This window comes from Myiozetetes cayanensis, unplaced genomic scaffold (genome assembly GCF_022539395.1).
Source record: "Myiozetetes cayanensis isolate MyiCay16 unplaced genomic scaffold, myiCay2020 scf20-37, whole genome shotgun sequence".
Taxonomy (NCBI): Eukaryota; Metazoa; Chordata; class Aves; order Passeriformes; family Tyrannidae; genus Myiozetetes; species Myiozetetes cayanensis.
Genome location: NW_026087412.1, coordinates 2,898,510 through 2,924,496, shown reverse-complemented (window position 1 = coordinate 2,924,496; position 25,987 = coordinate 2,898,510). Strand labels below are relative to the sequence as shown.

At 41.4% G+C, this 25,987-nt stretch overlaps 1 protein-coding gene across 2 annotated transcripts in view; it reads left to right on the top strand.

Moving 5' to 3' along the window:
• The window catches only part of USP22 (ubiquitin specific peptidase 22), a 95,842-nt gene that overhangs the window by 54,771 nt on the left and 15,084 nt on the right, over positions 1 to 25,987 (top strand). For both annotated transcript variants that reach the window (XM_050317556.1, XM_050317554.1), the window contains 2 exons: positions 16,051 to 16,220; positions 22,854 to 23,001. In XM_050317556.1, the coding sequence (XP_050173513.1) occupies positions 16,051 to 16,220; positions 22,854 to 23,001 (318 nt within the window). The remainder of the gene's footprint in view (positions 1 to 16,050; positions 16,221 to 22,853; positions 23,002 to 25,987) is intronic.

Genomic DNA, 25,987 nt, shown 5'->3' with positions numbered 1-25,987 from the left:
ATAATATTTTTCCTAGGTCTAAAATTGATCATAAAAATAAATTTAAAAAGCCCTTTCCTCCCAAAGCTCCCAGGGAATTCTAAGAAAAATTAGAAAGGCCTGAATATTTTAAGAAATCTAAAACATAAACCATAATTTAGTCGTGGAGTTTTGTAGAAACTTACTTTCAGAAAGTCTCGTTGGGCTTTCTAATCTTAGCTCTTTATCAGTATAAAATATGAAGGTTTCTTCTGCAAAAAGACTTTTTGAGAAGAAATTCCAGGTTGAATGTTTCAGTTACCTTTTTGTGTATTGACTGACTGAGAGTTTGTCACCTGGTTTTCCAAGGCTGGTGCCAGGGAGCAATTTGCATCTCTGCAGTAATGTCACTGTGTGTGGTTTATCTCCACAGCACTTGATTGAGTTATCTGTGATTTAATTGCTCCTGAGTAGGACTGGGGACATCCCGGTTATCAGTGAAGTCCCTGCAGTGTTTTCCTGCTTGGACGGAGCAAACTTTTGTTGTAGAAACTTTTGTTAGAGAAGAGTCAGTCAGGTTACCTTCCCATCGGAAGAGTTTACTGATTAACAGCACTTCCTGAGAATGCCTGACCCCAGGCCAGCTTCACTGAGGAACAAGGGGTGTTCTGCTCTTATTATCTCAGTATCTGTTTGAATTTTAGGCCCCCTCTCAGAAAGAACACGCGCTGATGTCACTCAGTGTCTGAGTTGTCCTGTTGATGTTTTCATTCCATGTCATGGTTTTGCAGGGCCATACTCTCTAATCATTGAGAGCCAAACTGTAAAAAGCCCTTCTGATGAGAGCAGTGAGAATTTATCATGTTTCACTCTCTCATCCTCCCATCTTGATGCTGCTCTTCAAGCAAAGCCACTGGCACTGTGCTGCTCTCTAACACCTGCTGCAGCTGGGACACACCTCCTTCCATCAGCAACAACAGGATGGATTTTCTCTTCACCATTTTGTTTGCTTCCCTTTGATTCCAGCCCTGTGGTCCCAGCCTCTCCTGGGCACTCTGGCTGGTTGCAGAGTCTGCTCAGTTCCTGAATTTGGCAGAAAATGTGGTGATTTTTATTGTGATGGTTTTGCAAGAGCTGCGTTCTCCCGTGTCACTGCTCTCCACAAAGGTTCTGATGCGTACACAAAGCTGTAAGGATTAAAATTAGAGAAAGACAGAAAGTCAATCTTAAACACAAACCAAACTTTTCAGGCTTTTAGCATCCCATGGGAAGAAGGTAAATTCTTTCAGCAGCTGAAACTTGCAGGGCGTGTATTTCAACTTGTAAAGATTAGTGAAAGAAGGATTCAGATTCCCTGGACAAAGAACTTCTCCCCCAAGGGTTTTAGTCCTGCTGTCAAGTTAAAATGCCCAAACAAGTTGAAGGATAAACCAGTTAACAGCTTTTCTCCAGGCATTAGTAGTGGGATAGCTTGGAAAATAAAATTACGTATTCAAGGAAATCATGGCTCCTTCTAGCCCTGCTTAGGCCTTGTGGCATTTTAGGGTTGATATTCTTGCAGTACCATCTGGATTGTTGGAGAAACCACCAGAGTAACTTGTGTAGATCAGGGCTGTTCTTAGCAGCTCTTACAAATACGATGCTTTGGGATTGTGGGGTTGTTCTTTCTCAGCATCTGTGTACAGAATAAATCCTTTGCCTTGATTCCAGTAAAAAATAACAAAATACCAAAGCAATTTTGAGGAGAAGTTACCTGGAAGCTTGAGATTGGTGGTAGGTTGGCACTGGAAACTGCTTTTTGCAGTGATACATTACATGTGTTCTGGAGGAGATTCTCAGGTTCAGGGTCTGCTTGATGGTTTAGTTTGTGTGGAATAAATTTAGTTAAAAATAGAATAGCAAACTGAGTAGAACCTTTGGGTGTATTTGCTGTCTGAGGAGGAGTGGGTTTTCATACAATTTTAGAATTCTTTTAAAAAAAAAACCACCATAAAAATTTTTGACTGTAAAGTTTGTTTTGCATGTTTTATTAGAGATTAAATAAGACCAAAGAGAGATACCAAAATATAGGCCTATGTGTGTAGCTGCAGTAATATGAAAATACTGCAGATGAAGAAATGTTGACTTAAGCATCAAAGTTTGTGAAGCTGGAATTCCAATCTCCAGGGATATTTACCTCAGCTAAAACCCCTGCAGACTGTACGAAGTTAAAACCACTTGTATATGAAATAAGCAGATTGCAGCTGAATTTTTCTCTTATGCTGGAAATTTGCCATTCCTATTCCTTGCATAGAGAATACTTTAATTCTGTAACTCTAGGTGGCTCTTGGGGATTGGAGGCAGAGGAAGATACACTGTGTGAGTTTGCACAATGTGAAATTCCTTAGAGGATGAGGTTCTTGATCCAGGGCTTGGATCACGTTCCAAACTTCTAATTCAAACCTGGTTTTCCTTCTCTGGACTTCTTAGAAGTGGATCCATGGTTGTTACTGAACCAGACACACGTTTTTTTAGTTTACAGACAGTGTTTCAATTTGACTTTCCTAAATTTTGTTCTGCACTTCTTCAGGTGAAATTTTGTCACTCGGATCCAGTTGGATAAAAGCACCGAAAAAAAGCCCCTTTTCCCTCATAGCTGCTGATTTCATATGTGAAATGTTTGGTGACTCAATTATTTGATTTACCTCTCTCTCGAGTGGTAGTTTTTTTCCCTGTGCTGTGCTTTCTTCACTAAGTCATTATATAACTTCAGTATGCAATGAGAAAAGTGACCTTTTAATGGAAAAAGCACTTGGTGTCAGTGACTTTGTCAGCTTCTGCTTGAACAGGTTTTTATGGAAATGGGAAGGTTTTTTATTGAGGAAAACCCAGCAACAAAAGCCAGAATTTGATTCTGGGGCTCTGAGCAAGATACCTTATTTGGAATTTGGTTGTTTCAAACCAAAGAAAATATATCAGGGCATTTCTTTAAATTAGTGCATAACTGACTTCAAAAATAATCCCAGCAGTGAATGCTCACAGGAAAGCAGAGGGGCTAAAAGTGCTTGGCTTCCTGCGTGTGCTGGAACAAAACGCAGACCTTGCCCTCCTTCAGCAGCAAACCCTGAGCTGGGCAGCTCTGTCACCTTTTGTCTTGACCACACCATGCCAAGCAATAGGATATTGCCCTTTTTGCCTGTGTCATGTGGGGATCCTCCGAAACACAGAGCCTTTCTTGGAGAGGGTATTTGCATTGTGCAGTGGTGCAGCCAATGCAAAGTTACTTTCGTAATCTCTGAATCAAGAGCCAGATAAGGAAGTTCAGAATTAGCCTTTGTGGCTGCACTGGTTGTAGTTTGACATGTGCCTGTTGTCTTGGTGCAGACAGAGACATGTCCTTAGCATGAGAAGGTTTGGTTTTCTTCTCTTAAAAAAATCACAGACTCATGGATTGGTTTGGTTTGGTTTGGAAGGGACCTTAAAGCTCATCTCATTCCAACCCCTACCATGGGCAGGGACACCTTCTGCTATCCCAGGTTGCTCCAAGCCCTGTCCAACCTGGCCTTGGACACTTCCAGGGATGGGGCAGCCACGGCTTCTCTGGGCAACAATCCAAAAGAAACTTTGATTAACCACTGTATTTTAACCCGATTAACTCGGTGTCACCACAGCGAGCGTGGCATTTTCAACAAGGCCAGTCATCCCCATCTCAGTTTTGTTCTTTTGTGGATCACTTTTGGATTATATTTACTCTGACCTTCCATTCTGCTCTTTCGTGTCTGCTTCCAGAGTTGGGTTTGTGTGGACAGAAGGTAGATAAAGTATATACTGAAAGCAGGAATATGCATAAACAGCATGTGGCACGGTTTGTGTGTTGTGGATTGTTGGATGAGCTCCGTGCCAGTTCATCAACAATAATTTGTGCATATTAATATATTTGGATGCATTTAATTTCACTGGCAGTTAGCCTGCTCCTTAAGTTATTAATTTGTGAAATCTGTTTTGAGGAAGGGGGAAAACTTGTCGGCAGCATATGGTGTGATATTGGGGGGAAAGGACGGCAGCGGGTGTGAATTTTATTTTGTCAGTTTGGTGGGAGTACCTCTTGTTCCTTACGGGTGCCATCTGCACAGGGCTCTCGCTGCAAGCCTTGTGCTTCTGTGCAGAGCACGCAAGAGCTCGCTGAGCTTTTAAGTTTGGCTGCTTTGGGGGAGGGAAAAGAGAATATTTTATTCCGTGCCACCTTTTGAAGTATTTTATTTTTTATAAAGGGGCTTCTTTTGCCATTTGGAAACACCTTGGAGGGGTCTGCAGATTACCTGGCTTTTAAAGGCCGGTGTGACAATGCTCCAAATCGATCATTCAGGTGCTTTGACAAACACAGTTCCTGTTTTTTGCCTGCTACTGTTATTTTTTTGATGTTGGGTGTCTTCTCTCTGTTCTCCTTGACCTTCCAGCAGTTATGAGATTAATCATTATTTTCATGCTCTGGTTCTTAGGACTTTATTGTCCTGAACTTTGCTTTGTGTAGGGTGCGTGAGACAGGGCTGCTCCTGTTTTGGTTACCTAATTGCTTTAGGAGCTTCTCCATAACTTTATCCACCTTGAAATTCATTCAGCTCTGTGTATCTGAGTGATTGATTAGCACCACAGTTGTGAGGGCTCTGTTTTCACTGGCAATGAAGGCATTTTGTGCAGTGCATAGAGCTCTATGTGATACCTCATGGTGTGTTTTCTGCTGTGCCTGTTTCCCAAGCTCTTGACATGGCTGATGTTTCCCCATCCCTAGTTGAGGGAGTCCCTGCCCATGGTAGGGGTTGGAACTTGGTGATCTTTAAGGTCCCTTCCAACCCAAACCATTCCAGGATTCTATGAGATTCTGTCTTTCTTCTCCAGCCAATTGATCTTTATACGTTACAGGGATCAGATAATGCTTTGATATTTAATAATCGATGTGATCATGTCTAGTGCCACATATAAAAGATGTTTTCTCCTCTTGCTTGTTCTGAAAACTTGAGCTCCAGACTGTGTGTGTGCATCCCCCAGTGTTCACTCACTGCTCAGGTTTCCTGACAGAGTTGCAGCAGGTTGAAGCACGACAGGCAAAATTTCTTCAGTGGGTTTTGATACACCAAGATACGAATTCAGAGGAGTTTGGTACAAGTTCTGCTGCAGCACTTAATGTCTTTTTCAGCCTTTCTCATTTCAGCTGAGAGAATCAAAAAGAGAAATGCTTGCTGTGGATGATTACATGCTGTATAGCTCTGGGTTTGAGAACATGCTGCATTGGTTTCTTCTTGAGACACTTGAGAGAGAGAGAAAAACATTTAGCGATGCAGATGGTCAGTAAAAATGCTGAAATGTGAAATTACAGATATAAAACCTGACACTTTTTCATACTCTTGAAGGAAAAAGGCCTTTATTTGCAGAGTACTCCTGGGTCCTTTTCTTGGGAGGTGACTTACCAAAATGTTGAAAATTATTCTTACGCTGTGCAGAGATCCTGCTTTAACTCCCCTTTCCCTCTCCCCCACATTTATTTTAAACTTAAGCTTGCTGTGGGAGACAGTAAATTCACATAGAGAAAAACCAGTGATACCCCGGTATCTTCTGCAAGTTGTCTCCTCCCTCATTTTAGGAGCTTTTGTAAAGCTATTGCTTTTTGAAATATTTTATTTATTGTAATTCAGAAGCTCTGACACTACGAGTAGAGGAGCTTATCTGTGGATTTTATTGTGTCTGTGTATGTTCAGTATTGATATTGTTGCAGTTCTTAAACTCAGCCTTACTTTGTTTACATAGATGAGTCTGGAACACTTCAGAATGCAAGAACATCAGGGGATTTTGCAGGATCTCATCGCTGAAGAGTTTTAAGAACAATTCAGGGAAACATTTGTCAGGTATAATATAGGTAGTGTTAATTTTACTTTGAGGTAGAGGGTTAGACCAGGTAACTTCTCAAGATCTTCTATAGCTGTTTTCTGTGATTTTAGTAGAAGATTCAACATACTTTTCAGTATGTTATTTCAACAAACTTTTGTTCTGGAAGCATGTTTTTTGATTTGAATGCAGAGGGAAGAGACACTTGTAGTCCCTTGTATTTCTTGAAACAGATCCTCTATTTACATGGGCCATATGAAAAATTAACCTTAGGAGGTTTGTTTGTTTGTATTGCCAGATATTCTAGGAATACTGACTCATTTTACCAGGCTGAGGGTGTGCACAAAGGAGCCAAATTACCACCAAATCAGAAGGAGGAGAACTTAAAGGACATCAAGTGCTCCTGCCTCATCTGTGTACTTGGTCTTAACCCAAGTGTGCAGCCACTGCAAAGTAATGAGAAGCTGTAACCTCACAGCCTGGTTTACCGTGCCCACACCATTCCAGGACATCACTTGCCTTGTTTGAAGTGCTCTGAGCATGGAGAAAAAGATATAAAAATAAACCTAAATGGTCAGCACTCCTGCAGGAATCAGGGGGACACGGTGCTTGCACATCACTGAACACACACACAGCACTCCCAGGTAAATGAAATCATAAGGGCTGTGCCCTAAGGCAAAGAATGGAAACTCCTCTGGGCTTGGAATGGCTCCTGTTTTGGCATCATTAGTTTGGGAATTGGCTCAAAGATGTACATGCTGGAAGTAGAGTATAGAGAGTACTTAGTGTGTCTGGCACACTCTGTACACTCAGGAGCCGTCGTCTGGCTCGGGGGTTTGTTTCCTCTGTGCAGTAATAGTATAAAATGATACACTTTTTTCTGTTTGATCATACTCTGGGTAACTTGTTTGATCTGTTTTGCTCCAAGGATGTCGCTTTCCCTGAGGTTCTTCCAACAATACGTGTCCAAGTAGGATGTGTGGAAAGGCTCAGCTGTTGCTCTGTGGAAGGATCTCTAGTAAAGCCACCTTTGCTACTCATTGCTTAGAGATGTCATTTTCCTCCTAAATCTGGTAGAAATAAGCCTTTCTTGAGTCTCTCTTCCATTTGTTGCTGGTTGTTTCTGTGTCATTACTAGAAATCCTTTGTTTAAATAAACTACCAACATGGATTTCCTCTGCTGAACCCTTGGTCCAGTGTTACGCAGTTGGTTTTTACTGAAGGTGCAGCACAACACAGGGGCCCTGCTGAGCTCCTCCAGAATTGATTCATAACACACTTGAGAGCTGCAAACTGAAATTTTTCTTGACACACACTGGCAGGTTTGACACCAAGGAAATGAAGTGAAATGACACCAAGGAAATGAACTGAAATACCAGATCTGGGCGATCTCTCAGCGTTGTCCTGTGACTCTTTCTTGCATTACTCAATGGAGTGGAGGGTGCATTGAGCCACAAATGCAAAAGCTCATACAGCATCTTTATGTAGCCTAAAAATGACATTTAGAAGAATTAGCAGCCCTCATTGTGGCAGCAGCTGTTACCTATTCTCCATCCCTTCCGGAAGGGACAGCAGGGTGGGTAATTTTATTTTCCAGAGGATAGAGGCGTTAGGGCCACGCCTGCTTCACTGCCCAACCTGTGGCTTTTGGGTACCTGCCTGCTCTGGGAGTTTGTTACAGGCCAGGGGAGGAGGGGTAGCTGTTCTTGAGAGAGTTCCTGCAGTTCTGTCACTGTCCATCTGTCCTGACCCGTGGTGAGCTGTGTGAACCTGCTCAGAGGGTCAGAGAGTCATCGCTGTGTGCGAGCAATGAGCTCATCCCCTCAAGGTGAGGCTGCTTTTTCTGTCAGACAGGCAAAGTGAACTGGTTCACTGTGGAGTTGGCATCAGATGGAAATGTCCTGACCTTCCTGCTCCTGTCTGAGTGGTCCATGTGGTTTGGGTCAGTAATATTGGTCTGATTGTGTGAGCAGTCCCGGGGTGTAAAGGTGGAAGGGGTGTCACACACCTCTCCTGAGTCAGGGTCACAGAGCTGCCTTTGGAACCCCTCCAACAACTGGGAGTCCCAAACTCCCTTGTTGCAATGTTTTCTAACTGTGAGACAATTATATTTAATATCTAATTAAATTTTACTTCTTGTGAGCTCTGTCTTTTTTTATTATAGCTTTGGTAGGTCACAAGAGTTAATTACAGTCCTCTTTGCTGTGGCCTGTAACATACTTGAAATTTGTCAGCCGGGCTCTTCCTTCACCAGCATTATCTGGTTTTAATTAATTAACTCAACCAGTGGCTTCTTCAGTTGTTTCTCCAGTCTCAAATATTAACTCCATGCAAATTTTCATTCATGTTCTTGATTTCTCCCCAGTTTGCACAGATTTCTTTTTAAAATGGGTGCTCAATTCCAGACATCATCCAGCTGAGGTTTACCTGTCACCAGAGCAGAAGAATGACCTCCAGGCCTTCTCACATTCCTACTGAGTTTCAAAATGCTGTTTGTCTCTGAACCACAGCTCAAGATTAAGTTGTCCAGGCTGAGTTGCTGTAGCCATTGCTCTTTATTTTGTGTTTGTCCACTTAATTTTTCTTGTTTCCTACTTCACAATTGTTTTTATTGAATTTAATTGATTTCAGATAGTTTCTCCCCTTTAACAAGTTGCTCTTGAATTATTGCTTTGTCTTCCAATTACATTTGCACTGTCTTGATGTGGTTTGTCCCTTCTCTAAGTGTATGTCATGTGATGTCACCGAGCTATTGTACAAAAATAGTGACTGTAATCAATTCCCTGTTAACTAAGAGGGGTGGGGACAAACTAAATGCTGGGAAAACATCACTGGTGTCTCAGTAAGTGCTGTTGTTTTCACTGTGGTGTGGATGAATTAGATCCTCCTCGTAGACATCTAGAAAATGTGTTCATCTCTGCTGCTGAACTGCTACAAACATCCTTTTATTGCATTTATCCTGACAACCCAATGTGTGTAGGTTACTGATAACTTTTCATGGATTTATGAATAATTTAATGGAGAAAAAGAACAAGATCATTGACTTTTGAATGGCAATCTTAACATAAAGGATAAATCTGGAAAGTCTCCTATGAATGCTGAGGTCACTCCAGAACTGCCCAGTTGAACACAAATACGCCAGAAACTACCAAAAAAAAAAGACTTCAAGTTTTCATGTGAACCTGAATAAAGTACTTGAACATGCTTTTAAGTGTTGGATTTAAGTCAAAACACTTAAAGTGAGATTTTTCTTACAGACAGCAAAACTGGGAAATATGAACTGACATATTGTTTTGGAATTTTTTGAACCACTTTAAAATCTGAAGGGTGGAGGATTAACTCTCTTTTAGAAAAGCAAAAACCACTGTTGGTCAGGAGTGAGTACCTTATGAAAAACAATCATCTAGTTAAGGTTACAGTGTGCATTCAGTGCATGGACTGTCTTTCCCCTTTTTTGTTTGTTTTGGTGGTTTGTTTTTTTTGCTTTGGGTTGTCACTTACCAGCTCTAAAGCGAATTGTGCTGAGTCATTTCTTCAGATGGACTGACCAACCCGTGTTTGCCTCAGGGTAAAGCTCTGTTAATAGTTAAACAGGGCAGTAATGAGGGTGAATTCCACTTACTCTGCACAGCAGTGACATACCAAGAGTGAGAACTTTGGGGTTTGATGATTCATCCATATAAATAGTCCTTTTCTTCTGGTGCTGCTGATACACACAGGAGGAATAATGACTATATTTTCTGTTTCCTTCCCCAGTTAATGATCTTGCTATATATGTGCCATATTCTTCCCTCCTGTGTAGCAGCTTCTGTAGCTGGACTCCAGGATTGCAACTGGAAACAAACTTCAGGACAGTTTCCTTTTGTGCACATAAGCAAATTTTTTTGCTGTTGAGCAATCTGTTACTTGAGTTGTAATGGAAAAAAAAATTCAGTGATCCAGAGTCCTTATGCTTGAAATTGGAAAGTTAAACATGGGTTTTCATTCAGAATGCAAATATTTATTTTTCTGTGATTTTTTTTTTTCCTTCCAGAAAGCCCTTTCTGATGTCATTGCCTTTCTGCTACGTAGGGGTTGCTAAACTTGTAGTTTTTGGTGCAGTGCATAATTCAGTGTGTCTAAAATAGTCCTATAATTTATTTTCTCTCTGTTACAGGAGTTGTTCCTCATAGTCTTATGCTGGCTGGTTCTGTTCTCAGTGTTTTCCATATTACCAGGGCTTCTGAATGGAAGGGGCTGGCTTTTATTTGGCTCCTGTCAGTGCCAAATGAAAGTATTTGTGAAAATGGGAAAAAGGAATCCAGATTTGTATGACAATATTACCTAAATTCAATGTCCCCTGTCATCCTCCCAAAACTTCAGGATTCAGTGGTCTGTAAACACATAAACATGATATTTAAGAAGTATTTTTAGGTAATGGAATGATACAGTGAAAGATTTATATTAATATATAAGAAACATAGAATATAAGATATACAGAAAATTTGAAAATTTATCACAGATCTCTTCTTATAAGCTAAAAAATGCTACTCTAGGACTCTGTTCTGACTTGTGACTTTGCTTAAAAGTCAGGAAGAGCAGAAGAGTGAGGGAAACTCTGCAGGTTGTGCCTGTTGGTGATGGAATAGCTTGGGGGGTGGGAGCTACAGCTCAGGAAAGGTGGTTTGTTTCAGAAGGGATTTACAGTGATTGAAACAGCAGTGACTGACCTGGCAGCCCTGAACAGCTGAAGAGGAGTCAAGTCAGAAGAATAAACACAGGGGAACTTGAGCACATTTTCACCTGGTTCAGCAGTAACTCAAAGTGGAAAGATTATTACCCTGAGTGTTCATCCTAATTTCAATCCCTTCCTTGCTGTTGCTGCCCAAACTACGCTGTTGAAAAAAGATTCCCTGATTTATCAATGTGAATCAGTGAATTAGTTTGGAGGACGTTTTGTCAAGCAGTTGCCTCTCAGCTGGGGATCCTTAAATCCCAAGGAAGGGGGTGGTGTAAGCAGTGCAGTTGTAACCTCCTTGTGCTGATCCACTGCAGGGCAGAGCAGGATGCCCCTGGGGGCTTGGGAAGGGGGTTCCAGTGGGAAATGGAGGTGATTAAACCTGGGAGATGAGAGAAGGTCAGGGCAACAAGGAGCTGCAGTGGCAGGAATCCTGGAGCTGCATCCTTGGTGTCCTGATCTTGTTGCTCAGCGCTGCTCTAGGGGGGTGGTCTTGTCACCTTCGTGCTGTTACTGGGTTTGCTGTTGTGGAGGCTCCTGGAACACTTGAACATTCATTATTTTTCTGTGTCTGGATCTCACCACATCTTTTTCATTCCTTTAACTGAATTGTTTTAGTCTAGTCTTCCAAAGCCACATATTTATTTTCCCTTCCTACTCCCTTTTCCTGTTTAGTGAGGAGTTTTTCCTCCCCTCCTCCTGGATCATTTTCATTTTTATGGTAGATTGCCTATTTTGTGTTTGCTGGAGGTAGATATGTTGAATTGTTCCGTTAGTTTTTAAGATCACGTGTTTGGAATGTTTTCATTTAATTTGGCTGTGGTAAAAGTTTTTGTAGCTTTTTCTTAAACTGTTGTCAAAATAATTTCATACCTCAGTGTGTTATCAGGAAGTTTGTAGAAAGTATTCTGTAAAAACATCTCTGAAAAAAACTGTTCTAATGCAGCAACTGAGTATTCCCACTTCTGCAGTTACTGTGGGTTTTAGCCTCTGAGAAAGGATGCTCAGCTGAGGTTGTGTGGAAATAAATTCCCCAAAACTGCATGGTTGGGGTTTTTTTGATCTCACGTGATCACTGGTGCCACAGAAAGTGATGCATTTTCCTGTGTGGACTTGTAATTCCACATATCTGCATACTGCTGCTTTCTGAAATGAGTATTTTTGCATTATTATTTCAAAAGGGATTATCTTTTCAGAATAATTGCTGTCACTAACCCCATTAGCAAAGCTGCTGCTCCTGGCGTGCAGGTGGAACAGAAGTGTGTTGTTCTGACTGGGCCAGTGTTTGTAACAGATCCGTTCTGGTCGTGTGTGGTGTGTTCTGCACCTGAAACTTGAGAGCTGAGGGGGAATTTGGGTTTAGTTTTAGGTGCTAGGAAGTAGGGCAGTCCTCTCTTGAAATACATTTTCAGAAAGATGCTCTTAGATGCTGTTGCCAATTCCTGCTGGATGAACATAGGGTGGAAACCCAAAATTATTCCAGAAACCATCATTGCTCTGCTACACTGTTTGCTTGCAAGGGTTATGTTGAACTCTCTCTAAATATTTCACTGAGCTCTTCCTCAGCTTGCACTGACTTGTGATAATGTCTGATGGAGCTGCAGGGAAACATCAACACCAGATGGGGGACTGGGAGGACTGAGGGTAGGAGACAAAAATTGCTCTAAGGTGTTGCCAACCTGTCCTTAATGTATGAAGGATCTCAGTCTGGCTGTGCTTCAGTGCATCTGAATGATCTCCTGATTGTCTCACCAAGGTGAATTATGCAGTGACCAATGTCCTTGCATCCAGAACCTTCATTCAAGTAAATCACAGGTTTCTGTGTGGTAACATTTGTTCAGACTGGTTTGTTTGGTGCCTTTCCTACCCCAGCACAAAGCCTGGGTTTAGAGACAAACAGAACCCTCTCCCAAGAGGGCAGGATTGGGTTTACTGTATTTTGTATTCATGTGTGGTCCTCTCATTTCCCTGCTTCCCCACCTTTAATAGCTGTACAGTTGCATTTCACAGAGAAGTGGAATTTTCTTATCTTGTCTTGGATTTTTCATCTCTCCTGCGTGGGTGGACTGGCAGAACCAGTGTTCTGGATCTCCCCATGTCCCAACAAGCCTTGTTACCCAGTCCTGCGGATCTGTCGCTTTGAGCACTGGGAAAAACAGAACCATTACTGGAAGAAGATGGAAGAACTGAAGCTGACCAAGGTGAGCCAGCTGCTTAGAACCCAGTCTTGAGACTAAATGTACAAAGCATTTCCCAGGTGGATTTCCCTGTGCTAAGGCATTGCAGAAGTAGATTTCTTGCTTGTGTGCTTAAACCCTGCCAGCCCAGCTTGTGACAGGACCACAGCAGTGGTTGTACTCCATGTGTTATGATTAAAGGATATTTTCTTTTTTTATGGTTATACCACATTATGGCAATTTTGTCTTGACAGCAGCACTAATTTATTCCAATATTTACGTTTGCATCAGCAAGGTTCAGAAGTAAAACTGCTTTTCTGTTAACTGCTTACTGCAAGGACACACATCTGCATGCAGAATATATTAAGAATCTCACTGGTTCCTTTTGCTCATTTCAGGAACAGTTTGTGAGAAGCAGAAATAAAGATAATGCTATGAAGCACAGCAGAACTTGACAAAATACCAGAGCTTTATTATTACTAGAGGTTGGATCCTGTTGGCAATCCTTAGGCAGTCACTCCTCTCTACAAATACTGTCCACTGATTAGATGCTGGTGGAGACCACTGTTGATGCTGGCAGAAGTGAACTGTGAGGTTTTGGCACACTTTTTTTCTGTTAATTTATGTGACCCACATGTTGCAATGCTTGACTATTGCAGATGAGCATTGCCAGGCTTTATTAATGGACAGGGAATAGGTGTGGCAGGCACAAATCTTTTAAATTCTTAATGTATTGTTGACCAGAATGCTGGATAGGCTTAAATTTTTAGCTGGTTTTCTTTCCAGTAAAACTGATTTTTCCCCATAAAAGTTAAGCACAGCGGGATGTGTTGTTCTGAGTTGTGTAGATTAAAGTACATCACATTTTGATGTTTTCCAATGTGCTGCAATTAGTTACACAGTACCTGGGCTGTAGTTCAGTGCCTTATACCTGTTTAATTTCAAACATCGGTTTGAGACAGTGTAGCAGCTGCAGTCATTGCTCCCACCAGGATAAGATTGATGAGTGCTGCTTTTGCTTTTTTCCCTTTTCAACCAAGTAAGTCCTTGTGTTTTGCTACAAATCAGCACTCAGTGATTTTTATGAGGGTTTGGGGTGTTCACGTTTCAGCCTTGTCTGTTTTGCAGGTTGCTTTGTCTCGGTTCACTCAAGTGAAGTCATAGCACATGAATCACTCCATTTAGATCCATGAAAAATGACACCAAGCAAGCGGAGTAATCCAAGAGCCTTCTGAGTCTGACACCTGTAACTTGTCTTCTGGTGGCAACTTTGAGGAAGATTTGATTCTTGTGGTCACAGGGAAAGACGGTCCAGCCACAGGCATGTAATAAATGATGCTTAATAAATGATTCCAAAAAGCTGCCTTTATGTGTTTGCTTTTGTGACTGCTCTATTAGCCACCAAAAAGAAAAGTTCTGGGGTGAATGTCTAGATTTACTGCTGGTTTTCCATTAGTTTTCTATGCTGAGCAGGCTGACTTTGAAATCTGGTTCTAACCAGAGGGAGAAATAGGGAGAGACTCTTCTGCTTCCCAAAATACCCTGCATGTGAGGGAGCCTTCCAGCCTTCTGTGTGCACAGCCTGTGATTTAAATAAAACCAGTCAATTTTAAATGGCAAAAAAAAAAAAAAAAACAACCAGGAGAGAGGTAGGCAAGAGGTACCAAGCAAACATTTCTCCACTTGCACAGCACGAACACCCTCCTGTTGTGACGCTGTTTGCAGAGACCAGACTGGGCACTGAAATAGGATTGTGTACCAAGCTGAAGCCTCACACCGTATTTCAAGCTGCTCCAACAAATTAACTATTTAACACTCTGCTAATGTTGTGCACACACTTACTGCCTCCCAGCATGACAATAAAGCAAATAATTGCAATAAGCTGCTGCCCAGTAGAAGTCACTGTTATGTGATGACAGACTTTGTCCTGAGAGTAAACAGAAGGAACAGGAAGCTGTTGGGAGGAGGTTGATGCTGTATTAGATCAGGAAAAAAAATTTAGGAGTGCTCTGTGTCCGTGCCTTCAGCTCGGTGAGCGGTTCAAGCTGATGTAGTGCTGATTCTCCTCGGTAACTTAGCAACTGGACCACACCTCCTCCTGCTGCAGGATGCTAAAGAGCCCTTTGAGCACTATCTGCTGTACTGCAAGGGAACTGCACCAGTTCTAATTGCCACAGCACTGCCAGCTGATCATTCCCCCTCCTTGGAACAAGGAAATTCTTCATTCTCTATCAAGCAATCCTGTTTTTTCTTTCAATGTTTCTGTAGTAATCCTATTTATATTGCAGGAGAGGACTGTGTTAATTTTAAATCAATACCAGGATTGTATCTGTTGGTGCATTTTATCTCATTTCAAAGTAAGTTTTTGATTAAAAATAAGGATTCTTGTCCACCTGATGCTCTTCTCGTTTAGCACTCCTGTATGGTATTGTGTTAACATTTTGGAAGAATACTCAAGGATTTGAGCATGTTTTTCTTCTCACTTAGACTTTGCAAATGACTGAAAAGCTTTCCCCACTCCTAACCTCTCTTCTGTTGTGCAACAAAAGAGCTTTCCTTTAAGCATCTTGGTTTCCAAGCACAAGAAATCGTCTCTGGGCATTACTGAACATTGACTTAAGGTGTGATGAATCCTCTTATGCCAACTTGAATTTTTTGATGTCTGCTGTAGATTAATGTTTAATTTACCTAAAGCGAGTGTGGAGTTAGTGTTGTTCAGAGTTTTCTCTTTTGAGATTGTTTTGTTCCAGTCTTGGGGTTTATTATAAAAAAGATCTAAATCTGCATTGGATGTCACAGCCTGACTGGGTTTGTCAGGGCTGTTCCCTTTGCTGCCTGTCACAGAAAGATGATTATTGCATTATAATAGTCTTAAAAACCTTATTCTGGCTTCGTGACCTGCATGAGGGAAAGCCTTTTTCAACCATCTGAAAACTTACTTATTGATTTATTTAAATGTATTGCTTTCTTACTGGAGTGACTTGCCAGCTGTTGTCATTGCACTTCGGTATCAGCTCAGGGAGGGACATGTTTTGGTAACGTGTGGCAAAACTGCCACTGCAAAATAATGCTATTGGTGGTGTTGTACTTGGGAGGTTCCTTTTTTTCTGAGAATTTAAGAAACAAATCCTAATGTAGTTCAGAAAGCTTCTGCAGCTCCTCGTGACTTTGAGTACAACAAAACCAATACCCTCCCTAAACCAGCATAAAACTGTACTTGGAGCTGTGCACCTACAGCAAAGCTGTGGCAGTGTTGTGAAAACTGTATAAAAATGCAAATACACCATTTTGTTGCCTCGATAATGCTTATGCATCCCCTCCCCCTTTCTGTCTTTATAGGTCTACGAGGGCTAATCAATCTTGGGAACACATGTTTTATGAACTGTATTGTCCAGGCACTTACCCACACTCCACTGCTGCGAGATTTCTTCCTCTCCGACAGGCACAAATGTGAAATGCAAAGCCCCAGCTCTTGTCTGGTCTGTGAAATGTCTACGCTCTTTCAGGAGGTGAGTGTTGTTTGCCACAAAGCATCACCTCTCCTTACCCCGACAGGAAGGGTGTTCTATTTGCAAATAATAAAGGGAATGCCAGTCCCTGTTTCCCCTCAAGGTGCAGCAAAACAGAGCAGTAAAGATTGAGACCCTACTGTCAATAATACCCAGCTGCTGAAAAGGGAACTAATGGCCTTTAATGACCTATTCTGAAGTCACCCTTGTTTAGGCAAAGGTGGTTTTGGAAATAATTACAGTCCTGCCTGCCCTTCTGAGACTGATCTGCGAGTCTTTAGTCTTAAAGCCGAATGTGTGCTTTAATTAAAGGTGCAAGTTGTAACTGGAAAATATGTCACGGGCTCTGTGGGTGATAATGGGAGTGAGAATAAAGCAGTAGTGTATAGGCTTGTGGTTTAAGGCACTGCATTATGTAGGTCTGTATGAATATTTTAAAGATCTCGATTCAGTGCTTTCTCACAGGCAGAAACATCTTTGCTGTCACCTCTTCCATGCAAAGCCAGTAATGGCCAGGAAGGAGAGGTAGAAAAGTGAATGGGTTGCTGTAATTTGTGTCTTCCCTGTACAAGCTGCTCTCCTTTCCCTTTCCCACCCAGGGGACTGGTTTTGCAATGTGCCTTTTTCTGTAGGTCTGGTCTCTGCTGTATGAGACAGGCACGGGCTTTTCCTTAATAAATAGTCCAAGAGCTTTATTAACTCTCTTAATTCCACATTAGCAACGTAAGGATTGTGGCCCACATGTGGGCTTCTAGGTTTAAAATGTCTTTAAAAACAAACAGATTCAGTCCTGTGCCTTTCCCTCAGTGATAAATCTGCTTTATTGGTAAGTAAAAATAAAATCAACCAAAAAAAAAAACACCCAAAAAACAAATGCTGTAGTAGGTGCTGTCAGGGAATATTTAGGATTCTGGAGCTGTTTGTACACAGAGCAGGTTTTCTGTGTATGTGCTGTCATGGAAGTTTGTTCTAACAACCTAAACAAACCTAAAATAGCTTTACCTTTATCCTGTGATTTTCAATTTGTTTTTTTACTCCTGTGCCTTTTTCACCAGAGATGATTCTTTTTTGGTCACTGCAGGTGAGTTAAACACACATGGGGAAGGTAAAGCCCCCCCCCCTTAGCTGTTCGAGTAGAAAGTTCTGTTCTGCTCATACTGAGCACTACAGGGAATTTGCAGCATTTCACGCTGCTTATCAGTCATGAGTTGCATGTTTTATATCTTATTTTTTGTTCTGTTTTTCAGTTGTTCCCGAGTCTGTCAGGAAAGGAGGTAAAAACAAAAGGCAGGCAGACCAATAGGTAGCAGCTGCAGGATTATTGAAAACAGATGTGCAGTTAAATGGGGAAATACCACAATGCCAAGATAAAAAAAATCAGTTCTGGTATAGAAATACCAGTTTCTATCCACTGTTAATATGGAAACCTATTTGCTTATTAAAAAAAAAAAAAGGAACTATTATAATCTTGATATCCTTTCATCAAGTAGTGATATAAGGCCTCATGCTGATGAATATCACCACACTCTGTTTACACACATGCCTTTCTAAAAAATCCCTTGGGAAAGGGGAAATGAGTGTTACATTACAGATTGAGGGGCTGGAGGAAAGATCAAGACTCTCTAGGTAATGATTTTTGTTTCCATTTTGGTGTGTGGAGCCCCCTTGATGGCCTAGGATGGCTTTTGTTACTGTGAGCATGGAACAAAGAACAGGCTGTTGTCCAAAATGGGGCTTAAATGCAGTATTTGCATTTGTTTCAGTTGTAATCGAGTTAAATTTCACACAGGACTTTGGGAAGCTCAGCCTTCATTTTCCCCAGTCGAAATTCATGCTTACACTTGTATTAATTCCAATAATTAATGTTGTGCAACACGAGGGGCTATGGATGAGGGAACAGCCATATCTGTGATATCAGAGTGTGGAGACAGCACTAATATAAGCCCTTATTTCATGTTAAATGCTGCAGCCCTGTGCTGTGGGAGGACACAAAAAGTGACTCAGAGCTTAGTCCTCTCAAGCAAAGCTTTAGGAGCTACAACCAACTTGGTATATTTTAACTCTCAAGCAGTGAATACCTTGTTGTGTTTATGGCTCTGTTGTAAAATTCTGTTCCCAGTGAGTTTTAATTTCTCTACGTTCAGAATTAAAATGAAAATCCTGCATTTTTTTGAAGCAGACCTTTCGTGTCCCAGCCCTTTGCAGCAGTTATGATGAAGATTCCTGTGCTGCCTTTGCAGAGCTGAGGTGTGAGGGAAGCAAAGCGAACCATGGGAGATCTCAGCGCTATGGTTGAGAATTCCTTTGTAATTGAATTACCGGGGAAACTTTCATTCAGGTTCTGTCTTGTTTCTACGGAGCTTTCCCACTGGGATTAACTGTGTGGTTATCCCAAGGCATCTTACCCAGGGACAAACAACCAGGGCAAGGGTTAACTTCATCTCCCCTCCACCCTTCTTTTCTGAAGGTGTGATCTTAGGCAATTGGAATGCCAGGGGCTCTGGTGAGTGCCTGAGTGAGAGCTCTCCAGGACAAAAAGTAACATTAAGTAAAGCTTTTACTCTACCCAAATCAGCGAGTTTTGCTCTTTTGCTTCTTAAACAGAAAATGCTCGTCCCTCTTTTTTGTGTTTAAGGTCGTGTAATTATATAGGCTGAGTGATTTCTCTGTGACAAACAGGAAGCTACAAACTTCTTCCACCTTGAAGGAGGTTGGTGGTGGGTAAGGAGGATCAGATGGTTCTCAGGACTGAGGTGTTTTTTTCCTGGTGGCTTTTCTTGCAAATTTGCCAAACATTGACCTCTGTTTGTTTTCAAATTATCTGACTGCATCAATTAACATTCTCATTTGTGCTACTTGAAACCTGTTTCTCAATAGAACCATGACATGACTTACACTGCATAAGAAAAGGAATGAGAAGGATTTGGGAAAAACAGATAGTGGTGAAACTGGATGGAGGGAAGATAGAACACACAGAATCCTTCATTGAGCCATTGGGCTGAAAGGGTTTGTGCACTCCTTTTTACCTGCTGGTATTTGTGTTTTGGTTTTGCTCCACCAGTGAAAATTCATTTTGGGATGGCCTACACCCTAAGGTTTATCTAAATCCTTTCCAAAATGACCACTCAGGAAGTAGGATTAGTAGATCTGTATCTCTGTGTGCTCTGTGATTGGAATAGCAAGAATATCTGGGAATAGGGCAGAATGCAGTGCATCCACTCTGAGGTGGAGAGAACAAACCCTTCTTTTTTCCCCATCATTACTCATCCTCCTGAGCCTATCACAGTGCACAGCACAACTACAGGAAGAGTTGAGAAGTGAGGACAAAAAGGGAAACTAATAACATGATTTATGGCTTTGATATCTGAAGACGGTGCTGGTGAAGCAGCTTATTTATAAAATAAGTTACAAAAAGGTACAAGAGGGAAAAAATGTAGTTAAAGGTTTTTTACACAGTCAGAGGCCTTGCATTTTGTCATGGAAAATACAGAGTTTGTGCTGATTTGGTAAAACCCTTTCTCTGAAGTAAGTGTAGAACATACAGAGTTCATGCAAGCAAAATTGGTTTTGTGAACTCCTTGAAACCTCCCTGGGAAAGCTCCAGAAGGTGTTCTCTTATTCTGAAAGGTGCATGGGTTACCCACTCCCCTCGTCCCCTGTAAATTGCCAGAATGTTTAAAGTCTTAATTGAGAACCAGTTTCCAAGAGGAGGTTTTAACTTCTCAAATTGGACTGGAACCTGGTACGGGATTTCTGCCTATAAATTCTTAATTACAGAGCTCAGAGACTGTTTAGTTGATACATATGCAGGATAAATCAAATTTATCTCTTTATTCACATAATTGGGAAACTTCTGTGCATGTTTTTGGCAGGAGGAGGAAGAAGAAGTACAGATGTGTACGATAGGGTTTTTTGTTTTAAAACCTTACTGGTGCCTATGTGTTTTTGGTAACAATGATGCAAATTACAAAGCTTAGAATCTTCTAAATCCCGTATAGATTCTTCTTTTTAGAACCCAAGAGCAAGTGTTTTAAGTGGAAAAACAAAACTACTGTTACTTGGGCTGTGTGGAAGAGAGAAGCTTTGAATCCTGGTTTAGCTTTTCCACACACCCCTCCCCTTTTTTTTTCCTGGAACAGCAAATAAACAGTGTATTACCCAGCACTTTCAAATTGCTCAAACTAGTTCTCTCCAATATAAACAAACCCCTACTGCAGAATTGAAAACAAATCTAAACAAAAAAAATTATATTTGGATTATTTGGAACAGTTGTGCCACTGAAGTGTTTTAGATGTGACTTGCAAATGCATCATTATTTGTATTTGCACACTTTACTGAAGAGGTTGGTGTAACAGTGATGGAACAAGACTTTACGTGGACTTTTTTCCCTTTTTGTGGATTGGAACAGCTCTGATAGGCTGCTCTTCCCAGCAGCAAGGAAATGACAGAGATGGGATGGATTTTTTTTTTTTCAATACATTCCAGCTAAAATATTGCTGATGAATGTGCTCAGATTCTTTTGTTTCATTTTACATTCATTGCAGCAGTGAAGCTTTCCCCCACCCCATGTTTTTTCCAGGTGGGTTTCTCATATCTGTCTGATAACAGTTAATAATTTGATAAAGCTTCTTGTTACCTCTCATCCTGCTGAAGCACCAGAGAATGTAAAATCTGCTGGCAGGTCTCATGTCTGCAGTGGAGTAATTACACGGAGTGCTGGTGGTTAAAATGACCAGAGAGCTCTGGGACTAATTGTGAGGAGTGACAGAACAGGGAAGTTTTATTGCTGCAGTTCCCTGAATTATGTTGAGCAGCAGCTGCGTCAGCAGATTTCAATTACCACGCTCCTGCTCCAGTCCCTCGGTGTCCTTCTTGTTGGCATCAGAGTTAACTATTGATCCTTGTATTTAGAGAAGCATTTTGTGGGGTTTGGCTGCAGAGGTGGAGTTTCTTGTTTGGAAAAAGCGTTGCTTGCAAGGAGGAGATTTGTTTGGGAGCAAACGCACTATAGCCACATAGAAAACCCTATAAATATGAGGACTGGATGAAGAGATTGTACTGCCTTTTGCCAACCTGTCCCTTAAACACAGTCTGATTTCTCTCAGTGGGTTTGTAGCACAGTGCCTGTGTTTGCACTTCTGTAAAATGCCTAGAGACTGTGCAGGGAGAAACTCAGGGCTGGGGAAGGGAACTCCCTTTTCCACTAAGGATGAGAAATTGTGTACTGGTGGAGGTTTAAATCTTATTTTTGTCCTGTGTATTTGCCACTTACTGTCTTCTGTTTGGGAACAGTAACTGAGAATAAACCACCATCGACTTGATGGGATCTTGGGAAAACAGATCTGTGGTGTTACAGGCAGCATTTACTGGCAAATACCTTTCCCAGAGGTGAGGGAAGGCAAAATGACTTAAAAATGTTATTCTGCCAAGTGAATAAACTCTTGTGGGCCCTTCCTGACTCCCTGCAGGGACACCACAAGCATCCCTGCTTTGCTTTTGGAACTGGTGTCGTGGTACTGAAATAAAGGAAGGGCTGAACCTCAACCCAGGTTAAACACAGACCCTTAGCATGGCTGTTTGTTTACCATGGGTTTTTTGGGCCAGGTTGTTTGGTTGGGGTTGGTTTGGTTTTTTTAATTGGGATCTGGCTATTTTTTTAATGAAAAAATGGTCTGTAGGTAGTTCTCTGCCCTCCCCTTGTGCACTGATTTACCTCCCCAGCTGTGTGTCACCACTCACCAGTGGGGCGTCACATCACGGGTTTTGCTGACTGGATAATTTGTCTGTGCATTCTCTAATGTGCTCCTGGCAAAATCACCTGGGGCAATTTCAGTCACTGCTGGAGCCAGCTCATCAGATTTTGACTGGAGCAGATGAAGGAGCAGATGCAGGAGCTGGTCCAGGAGCAGATCCCAGGCAGTGACACCCTGCCGGTGTCACCCGGAGCGGTGACAGCAGCTGGCTTTGGGAATAGGTGTCTGAAGGGGTGCCTTCAGCTCTGCAAACAGCTGGCTCAGGGAAGTTATTTCTAAAGTCTTGTGCTGCTGCAGCCATACAGTGAAAGGCCAGTCCTGGCAGGAGGCTGCTGTTCTTCTTGGAAGTTTTTCCATAAAAAAATGGACAGTGCACAGCCTCTGGATGCAAAGTTTCCACGGACCAGGGGCTGGCTGACAGTTGGCATCTAATTTTCTCATCTTCAGTGTTCGTCTTATTTGTTGGGGGGCGTTTCATTCACGTAATTTATGAATGAAATTGCTAATCCTTTGCAGCTGCAGGATTTTTAATTTCTTCCCCCACCCCAGGCTATTTTAATAAAAGCCAGTGGTATCAATAAGCAATTTTTGAGCGATGGTTGTGTCTGTCTGTCCCACTCCCTGCACCCCCACGTTTTCCTGGCTAATCCATCACAGAATGATGGAATTCCGAGGGAGAAAACTGAGGTGCTCTGTCCTGAGCTCACTCCTCCAGCAGTCCATGACAAAGAGCTGTCTCCCTGTTTTATTACTAAGGCCACCAGAATTAAACGGTTTAAATCGATTGGACTTAATCGCGCTCTTTTGACTTTTGAATAATTAAATGCACTGAGGCTGTGTGAGTTGTTAACAGTCATGTCCTTCTCTTTGCTTTGAGCAGTTTTACTCTGGGCACCGATCTCCTCACATTCCATATAGGTTATTGCACCTGGTATGGACTCACGCACGGCATTTAGCAGGGTACGAGCAACAAGATGCACACGAGTTCCTCATTGCTGCATTAGATGTGCTGCACAGACACTGCAAAGGTAAGGCTGGGGCTGAGGCTCCCATCAGCAAAGGAGTGTTGGATCAGAAGGAGGCAGAACAATCTCTTCCTAAGTTTAGTGCCAGTACAGCACTCTTAGCAAATGTTGGGTGGACTTAAAAATATTTATAAATAAGCAAACCAATCCCGCTGTCGAAAGTTACCCAGAATTAGGAGGAGACGAGCCTGTACATCGGTTTGAATCCCCATCATGTTCTTCTCTTACTGGTTGTGAGTCACCATCTCTTTTCTTTCAAATTGCCATTTTAATTCTATTTATACTTGAGGTAGTTAGAACTCTTACTCAGTGTGTCATGGGACTGATGAATATAACAGAGGAGAGGCTATGGCTTAATATTATTCTTAATATTATTCTGCTTAAATGTTAACCTGTCTCATGTATTTATGAGGCCAAATTGCTGGTAGAAATGTGAATAAGGAAAGAAGTGAGAGTGTCTTATTTTTGTGTCTCATTTTATTAGTCTGTGTATAACAATCCATAATTGTACAGTACAATAAAAATATTTGGTGATAGGCTTTTAGACTTGAAGTTTGTAAGTCCTGATTTTGTAAAATCCTGTGACATTATGTATATTTTGTGTTAGTTAGCTGAACTCAATCTGAACTGAATATTTCCCAGTCTGCCAGTGTTTGCTCTAGGTTGGTTCACTTATGAAGCACAGAAATTCTTCCTATTCCTCTAAGGGAAAAGTAGCAGGGTTGATACCAGCAGAACAAACAAACAAAAAAAAAAATCCTTAGTCACTAGAAAGAAGCTTTAAAGCACTCAACCTTCCTCAAATGCTCTTAGGAAAAGCACTTAGAGGCTGGGTTTTTTTGGTTTATCAGAGGACTATCAAAGGGAGGGCTAATGCTGCTGCTCTGAACCTTTGTGAAGTCTTGCTTTTATCTCTGAGATAGCCCTGCATGGCAGCACAGGGGCTTGTTCAGATCCATAGGAGGTGCCTCCCAAAGAATCTTCTCCAAAAAAGGACGGGAGTACACAGAGCAGTTCTTTTGGGGTTGTCGATACCTGTTACTGGACAATCACTAAGTGAATCTGAATTTCAATAATCCTAATTAAACTGGTGTTAAAGTAAGGTAAGGAACAGAATCTACTCAAATACTGACCTCTCCCTTCCCAACACTGAATAAACTTACCTGCAAAGAGAAATACTTCTTGGTTCCCATAAAGTTTCTGAACCACTGATATGACAAATCTGCAAGCTTTTTCCATCACTTTTGCTATAAAATAATGTTCATACCTCTATACTTCTCCATTTGTTAATGAAGAAGTGTTTGCTGCTCAAAACTGTAAAAAAACCCAACAACCAACCAACCAACCAAACTTGCAACAGGAAAGGTCCCTGAGCTCTTCTCAAAGTGATAAAGAATCTGAAAAGGCCTTTTTTTGAAAGTGTGGTTTGGCTGTAAATGAAAAATCTATCTGACATATCTTCCTTGACATCTGTGCACCCAGGTTTTCAGATTTCTGTTTCTAAAGAAATAGACTTTTATGTAATTATTGTAAATAATCCATACCACATCAAGGTAATTTAAAAGAAGTGGTTGAGCAGTTGTGTGGGAACCAAACAAGTTAATCTAAAGCAGAATTTCAAGTATAGTCATGCAAAACCACATTTGGAATGAACTAGTTTTGAATGTAATGAGAAAGTTTTCCCACTTGTGTATGCACAGGGACACACACATGCATGTGAAGGATACAGATGTAAAAATATTATTACTAATAGTGAGAATATGTCCTACAGCTACAATAAGCAAATAATACCTCCCCTGCCAATATTAAATATTTATTTTACTGAATGAAAAAAAAGCTCTTAAAGCTTCCAGTCTAATAATCAAGTTTTACAATTAACACACAGTAAAGTAAAATAAAATAATGGGGAAAACTTTGCCCTGGGTTTTGGAAATTATTCATGGTCACCAAAGCTTCAGGCACCAAAGTAAATGAAAGTGCTCCTTAGGTATAATATCCAGTGATATTTATTTCACTGGCATTGGTCACTTACCCTTTTCCATTCCATTTACTCACCTTTCTAGGAGGTGTCCTAATGCAAGTCAAAGAAAGCTGTGAATGCTTGTTACTGATCTGTCACTGCCTAAATTAGGAAATATACATGATGTTGATGCCCATTTGAAGATAAATCTTGTAATCCTGCATCCTATGAAGCAAAAAATTAACTGCCCTGTGATGATTATGTGGGTTGGCTGGCCCAGGTAGTTTTGTTTTGATTTGGTTGGTTGGTGTTTTTAGTGCTGGTTGAATCTATACTTTGTTTCTGAATAAAAGGGATCGAGTCTGTCATGCCTGTGCATCACTTGTTTTTCATTCCAGCAGCTGGAGGAAGGTGATCTAACTGGAAAGTGGTATTTTGGTGGGGAAAAAAAAATGTAAATAATGTGTATTTCTGCCCAGTCTGTAAAGCATCAGGTCAGCTTTTACTCAGCGTGACAGATACATCTGAATTGCAAGTGCTCTGGAAGAAATTCAGGGTTCTAATTCTGCAAACTCCCACAACAGTGAGGTTCAACTCATCCAGACACTTTGTAGTTTCCCAGCTTTGTCTCAGACATATTCAAACTCGGAGAAACTTGGATCAGAATTGTTGTTTTCTTGTATGGAGCAATAACTGCAACTCCAAAGGTAACATTCAGCCCAGAGACATCACTGGGTGTGGGGGTTTCTTTATTTCAGGAGTTCAACAATCAAGTGACAGAGATGGGCATTGGTACACACAGGTTCAGAAAGCGAGATAAAAAATTGGAAGTAATTGTGTATTTTTATCCCAAACTTAATTCAGTTGTCTGACAGAAAGACAGTAGTACTTCAGAGCTGATTATTCCTCATTTATTTGGGTTTCATGAAGCATTCTGCAGTCACCTTTAACAAGGGAGTGCTACAAAGGAAATCTGGAGCCTGGTGTGAGACAGAAAAAGGAATGGTGTGCTGAGACTGGGGAGGAAAA